This window comes from Rattus rattus, chromosome 2, assembly GCF_011064425.1.
Source record: "Rattus rattus isolate New Zealand chromosome 2, Rrattus_CSIRO_v1, whole genome shotgun sequence".
Lineage (NCBI taxonomy): Eukaryota > Metazoa > Chordata > Mammalia > Rodentia > Muridae > Rattus > Rattus rattus.
This window is the reverse complement of record NC_046155.1, coordinates 170,633,772-170,655,854: the sequence shown is the minus strand read 5'-3', so window position 1 is coordinate 170,655,854 and position 22,083 is coordinate 170,633,772. Positions and strand designations below refer to the sequence as shown.

Here is a 22,083-nt window from a genome sequence, read left to right as displayed (position 1 = left end):
TGCCGGGGTAACAGGTGTGCACCACCTCGCTGGTTCATGTTTTCTTTTCTTTTACACCAAAGACCCTCTTAGGCTCTTTCCCATGTCCTCAGAGGGCTCCGCTTCCAGGAAGGTTACTTGCCCTCTCAGTCACCTGACCCCAGCCTTCTTTTATGACCAGGATCCACCCCCACATGCACGCTCACTCATTTAATTAATATTTCGTGGCTGCTCGTGGTCAGCTTGGCAACCGGCCTAGCTTTCCTAAGTTCAGAGTAATGGCTTTTGTTGTCTTTATTAGCGCTGCTGTGGGCCCAAACGGTCTTAGTTCCTGGTCCTTGAGGTTCCAGGGACAGAGAAGGACAGCACGTGGGGGATGGGGATGGGATCGGGAAGGGCTGAGGTGGGAACAAAGTTCCTTCCCTGCTCCTAGCACTGGTGCCCTCATGCTCTGGCAGTTGTCTACGCTGTGCATTGTGCAACAGGCTGTGCGTGCCAGCCGGGAGAGGGACTGCCCAGTACCCTGAGGCCAGGTGCCAGGACTCATGGGGCCTGCTGGCTTCCACCACTGCCCGTGGACAGCGATCCTCCTCTCAGGTGAGTCTGTCCTGCAGACAGACACAGACTTTGCTGGATTGGTTGGGTGGCTGGAGGTTGCGTGTGAGTGTGTGTGTGTGTGTGTGTGTGTGTGTGTGTGTGTGTGTGTGTGTGAAAGAGACACACAGAAAGAGAGACAAGGTAGAAATAAACCAGACATCAAAGACATTAAGAAAAAAAAACAGAGAGAAATTATCTTTCTCTCTTGTAGAAATGATAAAGGAGAGAGGGAAAGATAGTGAAGGAGGAAAAAGGATGGGGAGGGGAGAGAGAGAGAGAAAGAGAGAGAGAGAGAAGAGAATAGGGAGGGAGAGAGGGGGGAGGGAGGGAGAGGGGAGAAAGGGAAGGAGCAGAGGGGAGGGGAGGGAGGGAGACAGAGAGGAGGGAGAAAAAGAAGGGGAGGGAGAGAGGAGGAGAGGGAGGGAGAGACAGAGGGCAGGGGAGGGAAGGAGACAGAGATAGTGGAGTCTGTACCAGGGACAAAACCAGGGAGAGACTGAGTCAATAGAGGAGGGGACAGGGGAGACATCAAAGAGACAGCAGGAAAACTGAAGAAAAACGGGGGCAGGGGGAAGAGAAGGGAATCAGGCAGGGGTGGGAGAAAGGAAGGACCCCACTAGACAGATGAATGGGCGTGTATAGACAGGGATGTCCCCATGGTCCGCACATCACTGTGGGGTGGGTGTGAAATTCAAATCTAATGAGCGTCCGAGATGAAAGGGGCGGCAGAGATGGCCCCGGAGTTAAGAGCACTTGCACAGCTTTGAAGACCCGAGCTCTGGTCCCAGCACCGTGTAACAAGCCAGACATGGGCTCCTGCAAGCCTGTAACCTCCGCAGTGGGATAAACGTGGAAGGGTCTCTGTAGTTCTTTGGTTGCCAAAAAAATGTGACCTCCAGATTCAGGGAGAGACCTTGCCTCAAAGAAGTAAGGGAAGGAGGGGGGGAGGGAGGGAGGGAGAGAGAGAGAGAGAGAGAGAGAGAGAGAGAGAGAGAGAGAGAGAGAGACACACATGAGCACACACATGCATTCACTTGCACACACATGTTGGGGGTTACTAGAGTATTTTAATAAAGCAAAGCGCTTGAAGGTGATGGGATATTTTTGTATTTTTGTGATTTTTGCGATTGGTTCTCCGCAGAGATGAGGGCTCAGCTCAGCCTTGCTGTGTGGCCCCGAGTCTGATGTGCCCCTCTCTAGGTCAGAGCTTTATGGCTGATGTGAAGGTTGGACAGATTCCAGGTCCTCCTGAGAGGCTAAGTTATCAGTTGTGTGCATAGATGTCACCGTGAAGTTTGCTTCCTTCCAGTGAGGATCAAAGTCAGGACAAGAGAAGGAAGCAGGACAGGCGGGGGACTTTCTCTAGAGGAGGTTCTTTCCTGTCCAGGCAGATTGGGGACAAGGTCCACTTTTGGTTCATTGACCCCTGTGGCTTCCTTCAGTCCTTAGGAGAGACTGGAACTGTCCTTACTCCCATTGACAAGAGGGGCAAGTGAGACTTAGAGAGAGCATCACCAGGCTGAATAGGAAACAAAGCTGGGATGGGAACCCTCTGGACCTGTGGCCCTGACCTGTAAGTGCATTGGAGGCAGAGTAGTACGGACATGAGCAAGGCCCGAACATCAGTATGACTAAGGGCTAATGAGGGGTTACTGTGTTTGTGTCTTTAAGAATCAAACCTAGGGACTTGTGGGTGCTAAGAAAGTGCTCCACTACCTAGCCATAGCCCCAGCCCCTCACTGGGGGATTCTAGGCAGGAGCTCTACCACTGAGCCACACCCCCAGCCCCTCACTGGGGGATTCTAGGCAGGGGCTCTACCACTGAGCCACTCCACCAGTCCCTCACTGGGGGATTCTAGGCAGGGGCTCTACCACTGAGCCACGCCCCCAGCCCCTCACTGGGGGTGTTTATGTGTATGGTTTTGGAAACATATATGTTTATATATGTACTTTATATATATGTTTTTGAAAACATAGGGTTTCGCTGTGTAGCCCTGGCTGCCCTGGATCTCATTCTGCGGACCAGGCTGGCCTTGAACTCACAGAGATCCGACTGCTTCTGTCTTGTGAGAGCTGGGATTAAAGACATGCACCATCGTGCTAGGCTTCATTTTGTTGCTGTTTGTTTTGTTTTTGTTTCGAGACAGAGACTTACTATATGGGTGGCAGGCTGGCTTCAAACATGCGATCCTCCTGCATCTGACACCTGAGTCCTGGGATTGCAGGCCAGCAATGCTGTGTGTGATCTTCTCTACTTGTAAAGACTGTAATCAGCCACATTATTTCATCTCCCTTCCCTCATTGTCTCTCTTCTCTTTCCTTCCAGCCTCCCTTCTGACCACATGGAACCCCCCAGCTGCTGCCCAGTTCATCGACCATGCTGACCTGCTTAGCAACACCCAGATGGAGAGAGGTATGGTATCTTGGGCCCTCTGCCCAGAAGCCCCTGATTCATGACAGATTGAGTGATTTGTGAGCACAGAGATTGAGATCACCATCATGTATCTGTCTTCACAGAGTGTCATAGTGAGGGCTTCTTTGGCCTGGATAAAACTAGCTAGCACAAATAATCCCTTATTAACTTGACACACGAACTCATCACTATTCAACCAGAACCTTTCCTTTTCCATTTGTCCCCAAGATAGCATATTAATAGTAAGTCCAACAGTGTAAAGCTCAACATCAGACTTCTGGTCCTCACGACCTCCTAGGCTCCAAAGGGCTTGGCACCACACACATAGCACATCTCCTGGGCTCAGGCCAGCTCCATCCCACGGTTGTTACCGTACTTGGCAGTCATTCCATGGTACTAGCATCAGGGGACTCCAGCCCTGCTGCACAGTCGCCAAGGCTCAAGTGCTCTCTACAGTGTCGTCATGCCTTTGAAACCGGCGCCACCTGGGTGACTCTGACCAAGTCCAGCTGCCACCGTGAGGTGCAGCCTCAGACCCCTCCAGACAACGGATCCAGTGTTCTGACCCTAAGGAAACACTTCCCAAAAGGTTTTACCTCAACAATGCTGGTCTCTTCTTAACCACAGCAAATTCTTCAGCCCCAGTTGACCAGCGCCCATTGTCCCAGCAAAGCAAAGGTTTCTTGTTTGTGGTTCTTAATTCGAAACATGGAGTGACCCCGATAGACTCTCCCCTGGGAGACTTCACCAGTCAGGCGTACAGTGTTCCCTGCTCTCAGAATCATCAAAGTTCCGCAAGCAGTTACTAAACTCTGAACACTCAGTGGCTTTTCTAGCCCAAAGTTCCAGAACTTTCCACAGTTCTCCACCAAAACATGGTCAGGTTCGTTACAGCAATATTTGAACACCTGGCACTAATTTCTGTCTTAGTTAGGCTTTCCTTTTCTTTTCTTTTCTTTTTTTTTCCTTTTCTTTTTTTCAGAGCTGGGGACCGAACCCAGGGCCTTGCCCTTGCTAGGCAAGCGCTCTACCACTGAGCTAAATGCCCAACCCCTTAGTTAGGCTTTCTATTGCTGAAATAGAACACCATGACCAAAAGAGCCCTAGGGAGTGTCTTAGTCACCATTCCATTGCTGTGAAGAGACAGCACGACTAACTCTTATATTAAAAATAAAATAATAAGATTTTATTTATTTGCTTGAGACAGGGTTTCTCTGCATAGCTCTGGCGGTCTTGGACTTGTTTTGTAGACCAGGCTAGCATCAAACTCACAGAGATCAGCCTGCCTCGGCCTTCTGAGTGCTGGGATCAAAGGCGTGCGCCACCATGCCTGACTAAAATAAAGCATTTACTTGGGGCTTGCTTATGTGTGTGTGTCCAACTGTGGTGTCCAGAACAGGGCATCAGAGCCCCTGGCATTGGAGTTCCAGGGGGTCGTGAGCTGCCCAATGTGGGTACTGGGAACTGAACTCAGGTCCTCTGCAAGGGCGGCAGGTGCTCCTAACCACTGAGCTATCTCTCCAGCCCCCGTTACTTTCTTTGTGACCATAGCAAATGAAGGGAGGAAGGACTTAATTCAGCTCGTCGTGGAGGGAGATCTAGCCCATCGATGTGAGAAGGGCTGAAGGCAGGAGTGTCAGACGGCAGCTGCTTCTCACACCATAGTAGATCAGAGACAATTCTGGAAGGGAGGCCAATCTATACGCCTTAAAATAACTCTCCCAGGGATTCACCTCCACCCACCCAATCTCGCAACCTCTCAGCTAGCACCAGCAGCTGAGGGCCAGGATCTATGGGAGCTACCCTGATGCCCCTGTCATGTCCCACACCCTCTGTACCACTTACACAGTCCCATTTGATGATGCACAGAGATCAGAAGGAGGATGCAAACGTTTATACCTAGGGGTGGAGAGATGGGTCAGCATTAGGAGCACTTGCTACTCCTGCAGAGGACATGAATTCAGTTCCTATCACCTGCACAGCCCCTGTTAACTTTTGCGCCAACGTAATCTAGCGCCCCCTCTCCTGGCCTCCACAGGAATTGCCTACAGTTCCACACTTGAAAAACAACTTTTTTGAAAAAAACGATTTATTTATTTTATTTACATCAGTACACTGTAGCTCTTTTCAGATACACCTCGTACCCTTTCGTGACTGTCTTGTTCTTCTGTGTCTCTGCCTGCCGCCATCACCCTTTGCCCTTGCTCTCGCAGCCTCACTGGCCAAGCCCATCCTCACAGTCCGTCAGAGTGTTGTCACAGAGCAGAGGGACATGGCAGACTTCTACTGTGCCACTAGTGCTGTTAACGCCACCATCCACTGGGTCTTCAACAACTCTCTGCTCGTGTTGAACGAGCGCATGAAGCTGTCTGCAGATAACAAGAACCTCACCGTCCTCGTCGTTCAGCGGGAGGACTCGGGCTTTTACCTGTGTGAAGTGCAGTCCGCCTTTGAGGTTGGCAGAAGTGATGACATCTTGCTGGAGGTGAACTGTGAGTCTTCCAGGTTCCTTCACCTGTTTCCCTGGCCCTGCACTTTCTCAGGCCGTAAAATGCTGGCCCAGAGAGGATTTACAGAGTGAGAGTGCAGTCGAGGATTAGAGTCCTTGTCTAGCACAAATGAGCCCCGGATTTGATCCCAACCAAACCCCACAGGAAAGAAAACAAATGCAGGCTTCAAGTGGGAAACTGATATTCACATCAGGATTCCATCTGAAATAGCCAGTGTTGTGAATTAAAACCTGAGTTTTTAAACAGTATGCCTATAATAAACCCACCTCCATCAGATCCCACCTCCATCAGATTCACCTTCATCAGATCCCTCCTCCATCAGATTCCCACCTCCATCAGATTCCCACCTCCATCTAATTCATGCCTCCATCAGATCCCACCTCAATCAGATCCCCATTTCCTCCATCAGACCCCACCTCCATCAGATCCCTCTTCCATCAGCTCCCCACCTCCTCCATCAGATTCCTCCTCCATCAGATCCCTCCTCCATCAGATCCTATCTCCATCAGATTCCCTCCTCCATCAAATTCCTCCTCCATCAGATCCCAACCCCATCAGATCCCACCCCCATCAGATCCCACCCCCATCAGATCCCGCCCCCATAAGATCCTCACCCCCATCAGAATCCCACTTCCTTAGGATCCCACCTCTATCAAATCCATACCCCCCTCGTAACTAAAGGGAAAAGAAAGCAGTACCTACAGTATTCTTCCATAAGTGATCTGTTGCTGATTCTAACGCCTCTGCCACGCTTGTTCCCACCCTTTCAGATGGTCCTGACCCTGTGTCAATCAAGCTGGACTCAGGAGTAGCCACTGGGGACGTGGTTGAGGTGATGGAAGGCAACACTGTGAACTTCTGGGTGGAAACACAGTCTTACCCTGCTCCCACCTACACCTGGTATCTCCCCACTGACTCTATCCAGCCACTGCCCACAGGACAACTCACCATCCCCGCCATATCCAGGGAACAGGAGGGCATGTACAGGTGCCTGGTGTCCAACACTGTCACCAACTCTTCTCGTCTAGGTGTTGTCAACGTCCAAGTGCTCGGTGAGTGTTAGTTCCTGGTTTCACTGTTGCTTCTTTAAGGGATCAGAAGCTGAGGTTTTGCGTGGGACCAGAGACTTAGTCTGGGATTTTAGGGGAACTCTTTGATTACCTGGATGGGTACAGAGTCTTGGTGATGTTCTAAAGAAACAGTCAGTGGTAATCGTTACAATCTCAAGTAAAAGCTGAAACTCCAGTCCCACCTCAGTATTTGAGGAGGAACCAGAGGTTGGATGATTTTCCACGTGACAGGTGTCAGATAAGGCATGGCTCCTATCTCAGAGGACACAACGCCAGTTGGCACATATTCAAGGCCTTCGTAGCTCTCTGTGGGTACCCATGGTTTGATTCTTTGAATAGGAAGGGGTTGTGTGTCTACACAGGAAAACTAACACAACCCTCACTCCATATACACCAGAAGACCGTTTATAAGCACAGGCCACTCTCACATATACAATGGGCACATACAACTTATATATAACACATACACATAGCAACACCATACATACACACACCTCAGGCATATGACAGTCATAGAAGACACAAATACATATAACACACACACACACACACACACACACACTCACGACAAAATACAGAGCAAGCTTATTAAAGGCCTACACTGAGCCATACCCACTGGGCCATCTCACCACCCAAATTAAAACAAATAGAACAGGGGTTGGGGATTTAGCTCAGTGGTAGAGCACTTGCCTAGGAAGTGCAAGGACCTGGGTTCGGTCCCCAGCTCCGAAAAAAAGAACCAAAAACAAAAACAAAAACAAAAACAAAAACAACAACAACAAAAACAAATAGAACAAAACAAACAAACAAATAAACAAAAAATCCAAATAACTTTAAGGCTACATAGTGAATTCAAGGCCAGTGTGTGTAACTTGGTGAGGCCCTGTTCTAGAATACCACTGAGTTGAATGCTCTTTAGTAAATGACTGTTTACAATCCCCCAGTGAGGGGCTGGGAGGCGTGGCTCATGGTAGAGCCCCTGCCTAGAATCCCCCAGTGAGGAGCTGGGGGCGTGGCTCAGTGGTAGAGCATCTGCCTAGAATCCCCCAGTGAGGGGCTGGGGGCGTGGCTCAGTGGAAAAGCACTTGTTTAGAATTTAGGAGTCTCTAGGTCGAGTCCCTGACACTACAAAACAAACAACCACAACAAAAAAAATATAGATCCAGGCGACATACATCTACACACCACACATATATGGCAGTCTCCAATAAAACTTGTGAGGAGCACTCAATATGTACCATAACATATGCAATATCAAAGATATGGAACACACACTCAGATACAAGATGTGTGTGTTCCATATCTGTGATATTGCATATCACACAATTCACACAATTCACAGTCATAATACACACACGGAACAGCACACAGAGCAGGCACAAAATCAACAGTTCCCGTAAACACACCCCAATTCCACACACAGACGCTTCTCCCACACAAAACACATACCATTCCTGCATCATTGTCACGCATACCCCCTCATCCACACACAACCTCTGTGGTCCAGTCCCCAACACACGAATGCTCACGTGTGTTGCTCTGCCCATCACCCCCTGGAAAATTCAGTGGTTTTGTTTTTTTGGTTTGACACATGGTTTCACCATATAGCCTAGCTGACCTGTAACTTGCTAGGCCGATCAGGCCGGCCTTGAACTCACAGCGATGCGCCTGCCTCTTCAAGCGCTGAGATTAAAGGCCTGCGCCACCTCTGGCAATGTAGGAGTCTTAGGAATCCTTCGTGAACCCTGACCCTTTATCTCTGTGTTTCCAGAAAAAGTGACTGCACCGTATATCGAGTCCCCAACCTTGGCCCTTGTGGAGAACGCCACCTCTGTGATGCTGACCTGCAAAACCAGCCACCAGAGGGTTGGTGTCCATTGGTATCTGAGGGGTCAGCCGCTCATGCCTAGTGAGCACCTGACACTGTCATCCCAAAACAGAACCCTGACCATCCACGGCCTTCAGAGAGACGATTCTGGGCCTTATGAATGTGAGGTGTGGAACTGGGGTAGCCAGGCACGCAGTGTCCCCCTGAAGCTCACCATCAACTGTGAGTGGGGGGGTCTGGGTCTCTTCTTCCTCCTTCCCTCCCTCCCTCCCTCCCTCCCTCCCTCTCTCCTTTCCTACCTTCCTTTTCCCTATACCTGCCTCTTTAAGGAGTCAATTCTTTCTGGGCACAATGGTGCCCAGCACATGGGAGGCTGAGACAGGAGGATTACAAATTGGAGGTCAGCCATGATCTGAAAAAAGTAAACACATAAAAGCAGCAACAAAGAGAAGAGAAGACAGGAAAAGAGGAGGGGGAAAGAAAGCCATACCTTTGAATTGCTCTGCCCATCACCCCGTGGTTCTTACCCTGTAGGTCTCCAGCCCTTTGGCAATTCTCTATCTTCAAAAACTTACACCATGATTCATACCAGAAGCAAAATCACCATTATGAAGTAGCAACGACATAGTTTTACGGTGGTGGTGGTGGTAGTGATGGGGTCACCACGGCATGAGGAGCAGTAAGGGTTGCAGGGTTGGGGAGGTTGAGAACCACTGAACTTTAAGCCCTTTGGCATGTGAGGCATGAATCTGGGGGCTGAACAGAGCCGACTCAGGCATTATACAACTTGTAGTGTAGGAGATAGAGCCTAAAGAGAGAAACAAGGGCCAGCATGATGACTCAGGCTGTAAAGGTGCTTGCCCCAAAGCCTGACAACATGAGTTCAATCCTCAGGACCCACAGAACGGAAAGGAGACAACCAGCTCCTGCAAGTCATCCTCCACATACATGTCGCACTACACGCATGTTCCTCGACACAGAGTCAGAGGTATAGGCTGATAAAATAGATAAGGGAGACAACGGCATCGGCCTACACACACCCATATGCGAACACGTGCGTACCCACAATTTCAAACAAAAGTCAAAGCTGGGCGAGGTGGCACCTGCCTTTAATCCCAGCACTCTGGAAGCAGAGGCAGGAGGATTGCTGCGAGTTCGAGACCGTCATGGTCTACATAATGAGTTCCAGAGTAGCCAGGGCTACACAGAGAGACCTTGACAATAAACAAACAAACAAACAAACAAAAATATTTAAGACAAAACAAAATCACGAAGCCCAGGAGAGCCCGCATTTTCCAAGTGAAAGTTGGAATTCCTTTAGTTCAAACCAAGGAGAAAGCTAAGTCACCTGTGGTTGTATGTGGCCACAATCCCGTATTCAAGACATGGGGGCTGGAGGATCAGGAGTTCACGGCCATTCTTGGCTAAAGATGGAGTTTGAGAGTAGCCTTTGCTACTTGAGACTGTCACAAAACAAACGAAAACCAACAAGAAACCAAGACTTCCAGGCAGTGGTGGTGCAACCTTTAATCCCAGCACTCAGGAGGCAGAGGCAGGTGGATCTCTCTGAGTTAGAGGCCAGCCTGGTCTACAGAACGAGTTCCAGAACAGCCAGAGCTACACAGAGAAATCCTGTCTCAAAGAACAAACAAACAAACAAAATTGAAAAGTACCAAAACAACAATGACAGTAACAAAAACCCCCAAAGCAAAACACAAGCAAAAGAGAAAAAAAAAAAAAAAGAAAAGCAGAAAATTAAAAAAAAAAACCCATAATTTTGCCTGTGGCATTGGAGACTCATGATGTGTGACTTTGCAGATGGCCCTGACCAAGTGGACATCACCCAGGGGTCAGCGTCTGGAGTGGTTAACACCATCGAGGCAATGCTCAACTCCAGCCTGACCCTGCATTGCTGGGCTGACTCCAAACCGGATGCCAGGTATCACTGGACCCATGAGCACTCCTCTCAGGTGCTTGCTGGCAATCAACTGAACATCGAGGCACTGAGGCAGGAGCATCAGGGCATTTACAGCTGCACAAGCTCCAACAATGTCACTGGCCTGACCCGATCCGCCTCTGTCCTGGTCACGGTGGTGGGTGAGTTGCTCAATGCTCCTTCTGTCTGGAATCCACTTGGTTTGTCCCCAAGTGGCTCTAGCCACCTGCCTCTCTTATATCATGGCCTGAAGTGTGACAGCGGCTTGCTAGATTTCCAGTCCAGAGTCACAGAATCCATGCTCAAACGGCCTATATTTTCTAGTGTGTCTTCCAGCAACTTCTGTGAGTTGTTTGACTCTTATTTTTTTCTTACCTGTGAATGGGTTTATGCTGTTTCTTAAAACATTCTTTAATTATATGGATGTGTGTCTCTGTGGGTACGTGCATATAAGTGCACATGCTCTCAGCGGCCAGAAGAGGGCGTCAGACTGCCTGAAGCTGGACATGTAGGCAGTTGTGAGCTGCCAGACCTAGATTGGGACCTCTTCAAAAAGAGTGCGTGCCCGTAACCACCGAGCAAGTCATGCGGTCTCATGATACTACTTATTTTGTGACAGGTTCTCTCTGTATAGCCCAGGCTGGCCCTAGACTATTGTGTGTGTGTGTGTGTGTGTGTGTGTGTGTGTGTGTGTGTACTGCACATGCGTGTAGGTTCATGAGTGTGCAGATGCATGTGCACATGTGTGGAGGTCAGAGGTCAACCTCAGGTGTTGTTCTGCAGGGATCATCTGCCTTATTTTTTTTGAGGCAGGGTCTCTCACTGGCCTGAAAGCAACCAAATATGCTCGGAGAGCTTGTTTGAGCCCCAGGGCCACCTGGCTCTGCCTCCCTGGCTCTGAGATCATACACACATGACACCAGGTTTTTTGTAATGTGGGTTCTGAGGATTAAACACAGGCCCTTGTGCTGGGGAGGCAAGCCGTTTACTGACTGAACCAAATCCACAGCAAATTCAGATCTTTCTTTTTTTTTTTTTTTTTTTTTTTTTTTTGAGCTGGGGACCAAACCCAGGGCCTTGCTTTGCTAGGCAAGTGCTCTACCGCTGAGCTAAATCCCCAACCCCTAAATTCAGATCTTTTTAAAAATCAATTAATTAAATTATTTTACTGGTTCTCATGTCTTAGTCACTATTGTATTGCTATGAAGAGACACCGTGACCAAGGCAACTTTTTTTTTTCACTTAGAACATTTTGATAATGCACGTTAAAAAAAGTATTTGTCTTACAAATTGTTCTGCAATCCAAATATACAGCAGTGTGGAAAACAACATTTAGAAATCACAAGCCAATGTGAAAAGACAGAGTAAAACAGCTACGACAGTGCAGGCTTGACGTGGCCCAGACGTTACAGCTTTCTGACTGCATCGTCTACGTCAGAGATCAGTTCCTTCAGCTGGCTCCATGTTTAAAGAAACACCTTCTCTCCCCGGTTTCACTTCGCCTTCCAAGTCCACCCAATATTCTCTAATGTCAATTAGACGTTTTCCTTTAAAGCCCCGAGCACTGACGGCTCACCTTTCTAGGACATGTTATCATTTCTGCTGCTGCTACTCTGCTCGGAGGATGGCAGCGCTCTAGAACTCTCACCAGGCTTTTGCTTCTTCACGGGTTTCTCCGGAACGACTTGCTTTTTCCTCTTTAGCTTTTTTCCAACTTCCCTGTCAGAATCACTGCCTGAAGAGCTCGGAGAAACAAGTGCCTTTGATTTAGGCGTTGCTCCGCTCCAGCCGTCCAACAGCCTCTAGCTCGCTCGCTTGCTCTGGACTGCAACCAAGGCAGCTCTTACAGACCAGGAAGGCATGTAATGGGGCTGGCTTACAGTTTTGAAGGCTTAGTCCATTACCATCCTGGTGGAGAGCGTGGCAAAGGCAGGCACAGTGCTGGGGAGGTAGCTGAGAGTCACAGCAGATCTGCAGGACGGAGCCCACCCCAGTGACACACCTCCTCCAACAAGACCTAATTCTTCCCAATGAGTACCACTAAGTGGGGACTGAGTATTGAAATATGTGAGCCTATGGTGGTCATTTTCATTCGAACTACCACCATGAGTATCTGCCTACATATATGTATGTGTGCCACACGTATGCATGGTCCCCATGGGGGTCAGAAGAGGACAGTGGATCCCCTGACTGGATTCACAGATAGTTGTGAGCCACTGTGTGGATACTGGGAATTGAACTCTGGTCCTCTGGAAGGGCAGCCTGTGATCTTAACTACTGAGCTGTCTCTCTGGCCTCCTGTTTTGAGATCTTAACGGGAAAGCATAGTGTCACTGTTTATGAGGGTTCAAATCCTGGCTCCGGCTCTTATTAGAGAGCAATTTACTCAATCTTGCAGGGCCTCTGAATAACTGTCTATGAAAGTGTTTACACATATTGTTATAGTTACCCAGCCAATTGTAGTAAGCAGGTCCTCTACCACTGAGCCACGCCCCATCCCCTCACTGGGGAATTCTAGGCAGGGGCTCTACCACTGAGCCACGCCCCCAGCCCCTCACTGGGGGATTCTAGGCAGGGGCTCTACCACTGAGCCACACCCCTAGCCCCTCACTGGGGAATTCTAGGCAGGGGCTCTACCACTGAGCCACACCCCCAGCCCCTCACTGGGGGATTCTAGGCAGGGGCTCTACCACTGAGCCACACCCCTAGCCCTTCACTGGGGGATTCTAGGCAGGGGCTCTACCACTGAGCCACACTCCCAGCCCCTCACTGGGGGATTCTAGGCAGGGGCTCCACCACTGAGCCATGCCCCCCAGCCCCTCACTAGGGGATTCTAGGCAGGGGCTCTACCACTGAGCCATGCTCCCAGCCCCTCACTGGGGGATTCTAGGCAGGGACTCTACCACTGAGCAAATACTTTTTGGTGCCATGTGTCAGTCAGTTATGGGATGAGCTTGTTACTATCTTCACCACACAGGAGAGATTGAGACCCAGTGTTCAAACCCTGTTCCTGGTGTCTGAAACCATTGCAACTGTCCTTGGTTGCCCTCTAAGCCAATGACCCCACACAGCTTCCCAAATGACCCAGTTCAGTGTTCAGAACAAGCGTCTGCTTTGGTGAAGGCCGTTTGATAATTGGAGAAACTGAGGCTCAGAGGAGGGAGTTGTGATCCTGATTGCTGCTCATGAGAACTTAAATGAGACTATGTGCAAAGGCTGTCAGTGCTTAGCGTCTCCTAGACAACTGTTTCCTCCATCATCTTCGTTTCTATCACCATCATCATCATGTCTTGTCATGCTTCTATCACGTATGTCAAATGTTCTAGCAATGTCTCGCATGATTCCATTGGATCTCCTCACAGATCTATAGAGTTAGTATATTGGTTACTTGTCTCATTGCTGCAACAGAATTCTGGGCAAAAAGCACCTCAATGGGCTGGAGAGGTGGCTCAGAATTAAGGGCTTTGGCTTCTGTAATGGAGGACTTGACCTCAGTTCCCAGCATCCACATCAGAAGGTTCACAACAGCCTGCAACTCCAGATCCATGGAGATTCAACGCTTTCGCCCTCCGAGGACACCTGCACTCACGTAAACACAAGCATGCATGCGCGTGCACGCACACATGCATACACACACACAGAGAGAGAGAGAGAGAGAGAGAGAGAGAGAGAGAGAGAGAGAGAGAGAGAAAGAGAGATGTATGTGTGCACATAAACTTTTAACATAATAAAAACTAAACTTAAAAAAATGGAGACTTAGTACAGGTATATAATCCCAGTTGCTTGGGAGGCAAGGGTCCCCATATTTTAAGATATTTCTGGGCTATGGAGTTCCTGCCTAGTGTCCACCAGCAAGGAGCTGGGGACATGAATCAGCAGCAATGTATTTGAAATAGAGCTATATATTAACACACACACACACACACACACACACACACACACACACACACACACACACACATGTGGAGACAGAGAAGCAGAAAGAAAGACAGACTGGCAGACAGATCCCAGGAAGCTCTATCTTGGTACTCCATAAACCAGGGCCACTTTCTCGAACACTAGCCCTCATCCTTCTGTGAAAGGCTCAGGCGGAAATGGATGAGCGATTTAAGGTCATCAGGAGCTGCCTGCTCCACACCGGGCACGGCCAGGTGCAGTCTCTTCTCATCCTTGCAGCATCCTCCTCTGTAGTGGGTACCACTTTCCCCTTGTCAATGAGAAAATTTGGTTCTGGAGTGAATTTATCTGCCCAGAGTCACACTGCCCTAGAGAGTCAAGGGGCTTCACCTGAGGGACAGCCAGTTTTCTGTAATCAAAATCCTTTTCCTCACTGTGATGGTCTGTATATGCTGGGCCCAGGGAGTGGCACTAGGAAGTGTAGCCTTGTTGGAGTGGGTGTGTCACTGTGGGTGTGGACTTTAAGACCCTCATCCTAGCTGCCTAGAAGCCAGTCTTCTCCTAGTGGCCTCCAGATAAAGATGTAGAACTCTCAAATCCTCTTGCACCGTGCCTGCCTGGATGCTGCCATGCTCCCGCCTTGATGATAATTGACTGAACCTCTGAACGTGTAAGCCAGCCCCAGTTACATATTGTCCTTTTAAGAGTTGCCTTGGTCATGGTGTCTGTTCACAGCAGTAAGAACTTCACTCCATGCCTTGATCCATCCATATAACCAGTTCCTCCACATTTTTTTTTTTTTTTTGGTTCTTTTTTTCAGAGCTGGGGACCGAACCCAGGGCCTTGCGCTTCCTAGGCAAGCACTCTACCACTGAGCTAAATCCCCAGCCCCTTCCTCCACATATTTATGTAGTGATCAATTCTTGGTCCAGGTACTTTACAGGTGTATTGAACATGACTTATTTAATGCAGATTCTTCTGTTTTAATCTTTCCAGCAACCCTAGAGAGCAGGCACTCTTTTTCATGTGTTACTGAAGACATAGTTGATACACAGAGAGGTTGAGTAGTGTGCCCAGTGTCACACGGTTGGGGGATTTGAACACAAGCCAATGTGCTTTGGGGAGAATACTGCTTACACTGTGAACTGCTGGGTCCCAGTGGCTGGGAAATAAGGTCCTTGATCAGTGAAGATAAAGCCAGAGACTCAGAATGGGGCTGGGGATAGGAAGAGACTATGCCCCGCTTAGTCTCGATTTTTCTCTTTGGCCGAGGTCTCCAGTCATCCTCTATGTCTCCTGGAGTCATTGCTGGCATTGTTATCGGGATCCTGGCTGCCATTGCTTTGGTGATAGGGCTGGGCTACTTCCTCTACAGCACCAAGGACAGATGGTAAGAAGTAAGGGATCTGGAAGGGCCAGCAGGGGCAAGGAGGCATGGCTGCTGGCCGTGGTGTGGAACCCTGTCTGTGCACCCTGGGAATTCAGAGGGTTGTGGGTCATTCCCCAAGAGCAGACAGGTAAGGGGATGGGGGTAAGGAACACGACAGCACCTATGGAAACAGACCAGAACCTGTCCCTTGAGATTATGAGGAATATGTTGTTTCAGGATCCACAGGAGATCAGCTAATGACACAACGAACTCTAATACCGAGCCACCCACTTCTGTGACTCAGAGCACCCCAGAGTCCACCAGACCCAGTAAGTAACTCCACAGTTTGTGCTCTTGCAGTGAGTGGGGGGCAGGGTGGCAGCTGCTATGGGAAGCCCAGGACTCTCCTCCCGGCTTAGCCCCAGGTCACTGTCGGGTCCCAGGGAAGCTCTGTCCTCCCTGAGATGCACTGCTGTTCCCATTAACCTTGTGTGCTCTCTCCCCGACCCTCTCTCTCTCTCTCTCTCTCTTTCTCCCACTCTCTTCCTCTCCCTCTCTCTTTATCTGTCTCTTTCCCTCTCCTCCTTCACCTCTCTCTACCTTTCTCCCCTCTCTCCACCCAGCCTAGTGAATACTAGACATTCCCTGAGCCCGTTCTGGGACTAAAGGTGTATGCCACTACTTTTTCATTTAAAACTTTTTTACTTTGTGCAGGATGGTGGTACACACCTTTAATCCCAGCACTCAGGAGGCAGAGGCAAGTGGCTCTTTGTGAGCTTGAGGCCAACCTGGTCTACAGAGCGAATTCCAGGACTTGCTGTCAGGGCTACACAGAGAGACTCTCTCTCTCTCTCTCTCTCTCTCTCTCTCTCTCTCTCTCTCTATATATATATATATATATATATATATATATATATATATATATATATATGTATATACACACATATATATAATAAATTACTTTTCATCTTGAAACAGTGTCTGTCAAGATGCCCGTGTAGCCTTGAACTTGGTGTGGTAGCCAAGAAAGCATTTAATGTGTAACCTTCCTGCCTCCGTCTCCAGGGCAGCTAGGGCTACAGGCCAGTAACTATTCGCCTTGGTCCTGGCTCCATTTAATAGAGGATAAACAGTTTCATGAAGGAAAAAGACTGAGGCCGCGACAGGCCTCCCACAGCTCATGGCCACGACTCGGCTCCTCCCTCGTATCACTAAATGGTCTGTCTCACCTGAGACGTGATGGGGAAGAAAATCCTGAGGACAAGGAAACGTTCTGGAAACACAGCACCTTGTCCTTATACCTCACCCTAACTTTTGCTCTGGGATGGGGTTTGCTTTCTCTAGACAAACCAATGCCTGTGTATGACAATATGCTGAAACCCAAAGGAGAGGACAGAGGTAAAAAGGTGGGTGAGCTCCTCGAATACTATCACTGTTCCCAAACTTTCTGTCTGGTTCTTCCCCAGTTCAGCGGGATGTTTCTACCTCTTAGGATGAGAGGCTGCCATAGCCACCCCACTTCCTCCATTTTCTATCTGTCCTTTCTCACCCTTCTCTATATATCTATATGTGTATTTGTGTGTATTGCAAGGGATTGAACCCAGACTTAAGCATGCTAGACTAGCGTTTACCACTGAGCCACGCCCCCAGCCCCTCACTGGGGGATTCTAGGCAGGGGCTCTACCACTGAGCCACACCCCCAGCTCCTCACTGGGGGATTCTAGGCAGGGGCTCTACCACTGAGCCACGCCCCCAGCCACTCACTGGGGGATTCTAGGCAGGGGCTTTATCTCTGAGCCTCTATGACTTCTTCCCTACCCATTTCCCCCCAGATGCCATCTCCGCCACCTGTCTCCCCAGAACACTTCTATGAGGTAGGTTGGACCTGCTGCAACTAGTTAAAGAAACTGGGAGAGACGTGACCAGAGGATTTGATGATCATCAGGGCTGAGGGTTGATTCAGTCTAAACCTTTCTCACTGCAGGGCAGTTCCAGGGATGGGGGGATCATGGCCCAAGGCCACTCAGGGATCCATAACTCATTCGAGGATCTTGGCTGCTGTGTTGCTCCTTCCAGCAGGCCTTGGGGCTGGATTGCAGTGCAGTGGCACTGGCTAGGAACATGATGGTGGGAGGAAGTAAGGAGGGAAGGTGCTGATCTAGGAGGAGAAATGACTGGGGGGAGAAAGAGAAAAGTGAGGAAGGGAGAGGAGGGAGGAAGGGATGAAGGGAGGGAGGGAGTGAGGGAGGGAGGGAGAGAGAGAGAGAGAGAGAGAGAGAGCATGTTATAGAGGAGCAGTGAGTTGGGAGAGATGTTCCTCCACGTGGGGTTCTTTGTAGAACTCTGAAGTGGATGTCCTTTCCCTCTTTTCACACAGGGTCTGTCTCTCATGTAGCTCTGGCTGTCCTGAAATTTGCTATGTAGACCAGGGTGGCCTCGAACTCACAGAGATCCACCTGCCCGGGCCTCCCGAGTGCTGAAATTAAAGGCACAAGCCACCACTGCCTGGCTTCTCTGGGTCTTTGAGGAGTATAGGTTGACATCTGGTCCATCTTGACTGTATGGGTCTCACTTGACTTCTCTACTCACTTGCAGAAGAAGCCACCTTCCGCAGCTCCTGAGGGCCCCAGGAAGCCATTGCCCCGTATCCCGAAGCAGCCATTGGTCCCCCCAGTACCAAACAGAAACAAAGAGTCAAATTATGAGGTATTCTGATGCCACGTACTCCGCTGTCACTCCGCCTCTGGTAGACAGACACTTGCACCCTTTGTCCTCTGCTGAGGAGTCTGTAGGACAAATGCCCAACAGAGTTTTCTTTAAGAACTTTCTCAAGTGTAGGGACTGAGGAGATAGCTCAGTTCCAACCCCCACATAAGAGCATGAAGGCTTGTGCTGTAATCCCATTGCTGAGGAGGCCAAGTCCGAGGGAACCTGAGGCTCGCTGGCCAGCCAACCTTGCAGACTCAGTGTCTAGGCCAGGGAGACCATCTCAAAACAAAACAAAATAACAACTACAATAAAGCCAAAGCGAAACAAAACACTCAAGGTGGAAGGTTCCTGAGGAACAACATAACACCCGAGGTGAATGCTAGCTTCCACACATGCACAGGTACAAATGCGTGCAAGAACACACATGTCTTCACGTGTACACACATGTGCTGCTCTCACAACAGTTTCCAATTCCATTTAATTTCCTTTGTTACATAGTTCATTTCCAGATCTGACTCTTCATCCCACTTACTCCACCCTCTTTCCTCTTTCTGTCTCTTCTCTCTGTCTCTCTGTCTCTCTGTCTCTCTCTGTCTCTCTCTGTCTCTGTCTCTCTCTGTCTCTCTCTGTCTCTGTCTCTCTCTGTCTCTCTCTCTGTCTCTGTCTCTGTCTCTCTCTCTCTCTCTCTCTCTCTCTCTCTCTCTCTCTCTCTGTCTGTCTCTCCTCTCTCCTTTTCTTTCTAAGGTTTCTCTCCATATAGTTCATCCTGGCCTTGAACACATAATCCTCCTGCCTCAGCCTATCCAGTGCTAGAAAGCACCTGTGTGCCCACCACACCTAGCTTCTGTTTCTGTCTTTCCATTTCACTCTACCCCAGATTTTTATTTTCCATTCCATCTAGTTTTTTATGTGCGCGTGTGTGCATATGTGCATGTGTGCATATGTGTGCATATGTGCATGTGTGTGTGCTTCTGCTCAGTTGCTCCCTGTCACATTTCTTTCCCTTCTCTTCTTTTTTTTTTCTTTTTTCTTTTTTTCAGAGCTGGGGACCGAACCCAGGGCCTTGAGCTTGCTAGGCAAGCGCTCTACCACTGAGCTAAATCCCCAACCCCTTTCCCTTCTCTTCTTTTCTTTCTCTTCTCACTCACTCCACTTTCCCATCTCCTTGAACTTGCTTCCCTGTTACAAGCTCTCACTCTGTAGCCCAGGCTATCCTGCTACTCTCTAGATATATCAGGCTAGTCTAGAACTTATGGCGGTCCTCCTGCCTTGACCTTCCCAGCACTGGAGCTGCAGATGTGTATGTGTTGCTATGGGCACATAAGCTTCAGTATGTCTAAGTCCAAGTTCCCTAGGAGAGAGTCAGACCTGCTCATGCTATTGCGGGTCTTTTCTTCAGTTTGGTGAGCTCTCCAGTCAGCTGTGCCTTTTTGTTGTTGTTGTTGTTGTTGTTGTTGTTGTTGTTGTTGTTGTTGTTTTGAGACAGGGCTTCTCTGTGTAGCCCTGGCTGTCTTGGAACTCTCTCTGTAGACCAGGCTGACCTCGAATTCAGAGATCCACCTGCCTCTGCCTCCCAAGTGCTGAGATTAAAGGTGTCTGTCATTGCCACCTGGCCACAAATCGATCCCCATCAGAGCTTAAGGAGGGAGCCATGGAATTTCCCTTTATCCAAGGGGAAAAGCTCTTTCTGGAAATCTCCCATAGGAGGCTTTCTCCCATCCATCTTTGGAGAAAGTGGAGCCTTGTGCTACTTCTTGTTGTAAGGAAGGCTGTCAAAGGAAGGCTAACATGTGGGCAAGAGAGAGTCCGCCTAGCCCACCCAGGATCTGCTGTATTCTGGAAGAATGAGACGAGCCACCTGGGTCGAGGGCATGGGGTGGGGTGTGTCACGTTGAAGGATGTCGAGGCCCTGCTGGGGGTGCTTTCGGTACCAGTTTTTCCTAGCGGAATCACCATTGATTGTTCAGCTCGGGATAACACACATTCATCATCTCCCAGTCTCTGTGGGTCAGTAGGTCAGCGTCATTCACATAAGCCTCCCGCAGGGCTGGAATGGAGGTGCTGAGTTTCAAGTGGGGCTCCACTTGGGGAGCATCCATTTTCAAGTCAGTGTGGCCCTGGTTTCTTATTGATTGTCGAGTGGCCTTCCACCTTTTTCCATATCCCTCTCTGTGAGTATCTTGCAACACTGAGTCCTTTCTTTCCCTTCCCTCCCTCCCTCCCTCCCTCCCTCCTTCCCTCCCTCCCTCCCTCTTTTCTTTCTTTCTTTCTTTCTTTCTTTCTTTCTTTCTTTCTTTCTTTCTTTCTTTCTTTCTTTCTTTCTTTCTCTCTTTCCTGTGAGGCGAGGCTTCTCTGTATACTCCTGACTGTCCTGGAACTCACTCTGTAGACCATGCTGTCCTCAAACTCAGAGCTCCACCTGCCTCTGCCTCCTGAGTGCTGGGATTAAAAGTGTGCACAGCCACCACTACCCAGCTTTCTTGTTTCGTTCAAAGCCGAATAGAAGCGAAAATCTCATGGGATAGATTACAGTATCTTTGCAGTCACCTACATCTGGGGTTGTCGCCCTGTTCATTAGATGCAAAATCCAGGTCTCTTCATCAGGGCATGGAGCTATATAATGGTGCTAAGACCAGGAGGTAAGGGATTGCGGGGGCCACCTTAGAGTCTGTCTGTCACAGTGGGCAGGGTCATTGGCCATTCCTAGAGACACTAGTATGACTGTAATAATGTAAGGAAAAGAGCGGGATATCCGGGATAGGGATCAAGAGCCCCAGGCTCTGTGGGCTGCAGAGGACAAGCCCAGTAGACCAGAGTGCACACTTCATCGATAGAACTTACTTTCTCCCGTTGTTCAACAGGCACTGCTGAATCCAAACCAAAGTCTTTACTGCAAGATCAACTCATCAGTCTGATGGACGCCAAGTTTCTTCTCCCAGAAGGTCTAGACCTGCCATGCTGGGTCACAAACTCCATGACCTCGATGTGTGGATTCTTGCACATTAGAATCCAGCCATTCCCTGCCACCTTTGTGGACTTCATGATGTCCTGGCTGGATCAGACTCTCGGACAACCTTAGCTTTCGGCTCATGCTTCATTTATAGCAACAGAGCTGGGCTGGAGAGATGGCTCTGTCATTCAGATCACTTGCAGCTCTTCCAAATGACACAGGATCAGTTCCCAGAACCGGTGTACGGAGACTTACCTACTCCAACTCCAGTTTCCAGGGATCCAATACCCTCCTCTGGCCTCTGCAGAGACAAGAATACATACAGATTAAAAAAGATAAAGCATTTTTTTTAAATTTCTATTTTTTGGAGCTGAGGACCGAACCCAGGGCCTTGTGCTTTCTAGGCAAGCACTCTACCACTGAGCCAAATCCCCAACCCTGATAAAGCAATTTTTTGAGACAGAGTTTCACTATGTAGCCTGGGTTGACCTGGAACTTGCTATGTAGATCAGGATGGCCGTGAACTCATAGAAGCCCCCTGCCTTTGCTGGGGGTTAAAGGTATATGACAGCATACCCAGCTCAGCGTGCTGAGAAACTCAGTGGTCAAGCATCTTGCCTGACAGGCATTGAGTCTGGGTCCAATCCCAGTGGTACACATACAACATGCGACAAAGGGGCTGGAGAGGCTTCTCAGTGCTTAAGGCGCACATGCTCTTCAAGAGGACCCAAGTTCAGCTCCCAGAGCTCACGTCAGTGCTTCACAACTTCCTGTCAACTCCAGCTCCGGATGACCCAATGTCTGCTTCTGTCCTCTTTAGAGCCC

At 49.3% G+C, this 22,083-nt stretch overlaps 1 protein-coding gene and 1 pseudogene across 1 annotated transcript; one reads left to right on the top strand and one right to left on the bottom strand.

Moving 5' to 3' along the window:
- Positions 1-490: 490 nt before the first annotated feature.
- Ceacam20 (CEA cell adhesion molecule 20) lies at positions 491-21,223 on the top strand. The gene is made up of 12 exons (XM_032894252.1): positions 491-576; positions 2,903-2,989; positions 5,203-5,481; positions 6,270-6,551; positions 8,341-8,619; positions 10,216-10,494; positions 15,503-15,620; positions 15,837-15,928; positions 16,944-17,005; positions 17,432-17,473; positions 18,195-18,305; positions 21,170-21,223. Exons 1-12 carry the CDS (start codon positions 525-527, stop codon positions 21,221-21,223), a joined length of 1,737 nt encoding a protein of 578 aa, XP_032750143.1. The 5' UTR covers positions 491-524.
- Positions 11,740-13,880, bottom strand: LOC116894756 (annotated as a pseudogene).
- Positions 21,224-22,083: the final 860 nt, after the last annotated feature.

What these genes read in the sequence shown, in the direction of transcription:
- Ceacam20 (XM_032894252.1), top strand. Translation starts at nt 525, where the DNA reads ATGGGGCCTGCTGGCTTCCACCACTGCCCGTGGACAGCGATCCTCCTC. An exon ending in GACAGCGATCCTCCTCTCAG is followed by an intron (nt 577 to 2,902) that starts GTGAGTCTGTCC and finishes CTTTCCTTCCAG; the next exon opens with CCTCCCTTCTGACCACATGG. An exon ending in CATCTTGCTGGAGGTGAACT is followed by an intron (nt 5,482 to 6,269) that starts GTGAGTCTTCCA and finishes CCACCCTTTCAG; the next exon opens with ATGGTCCTGACCCTGTGTCA.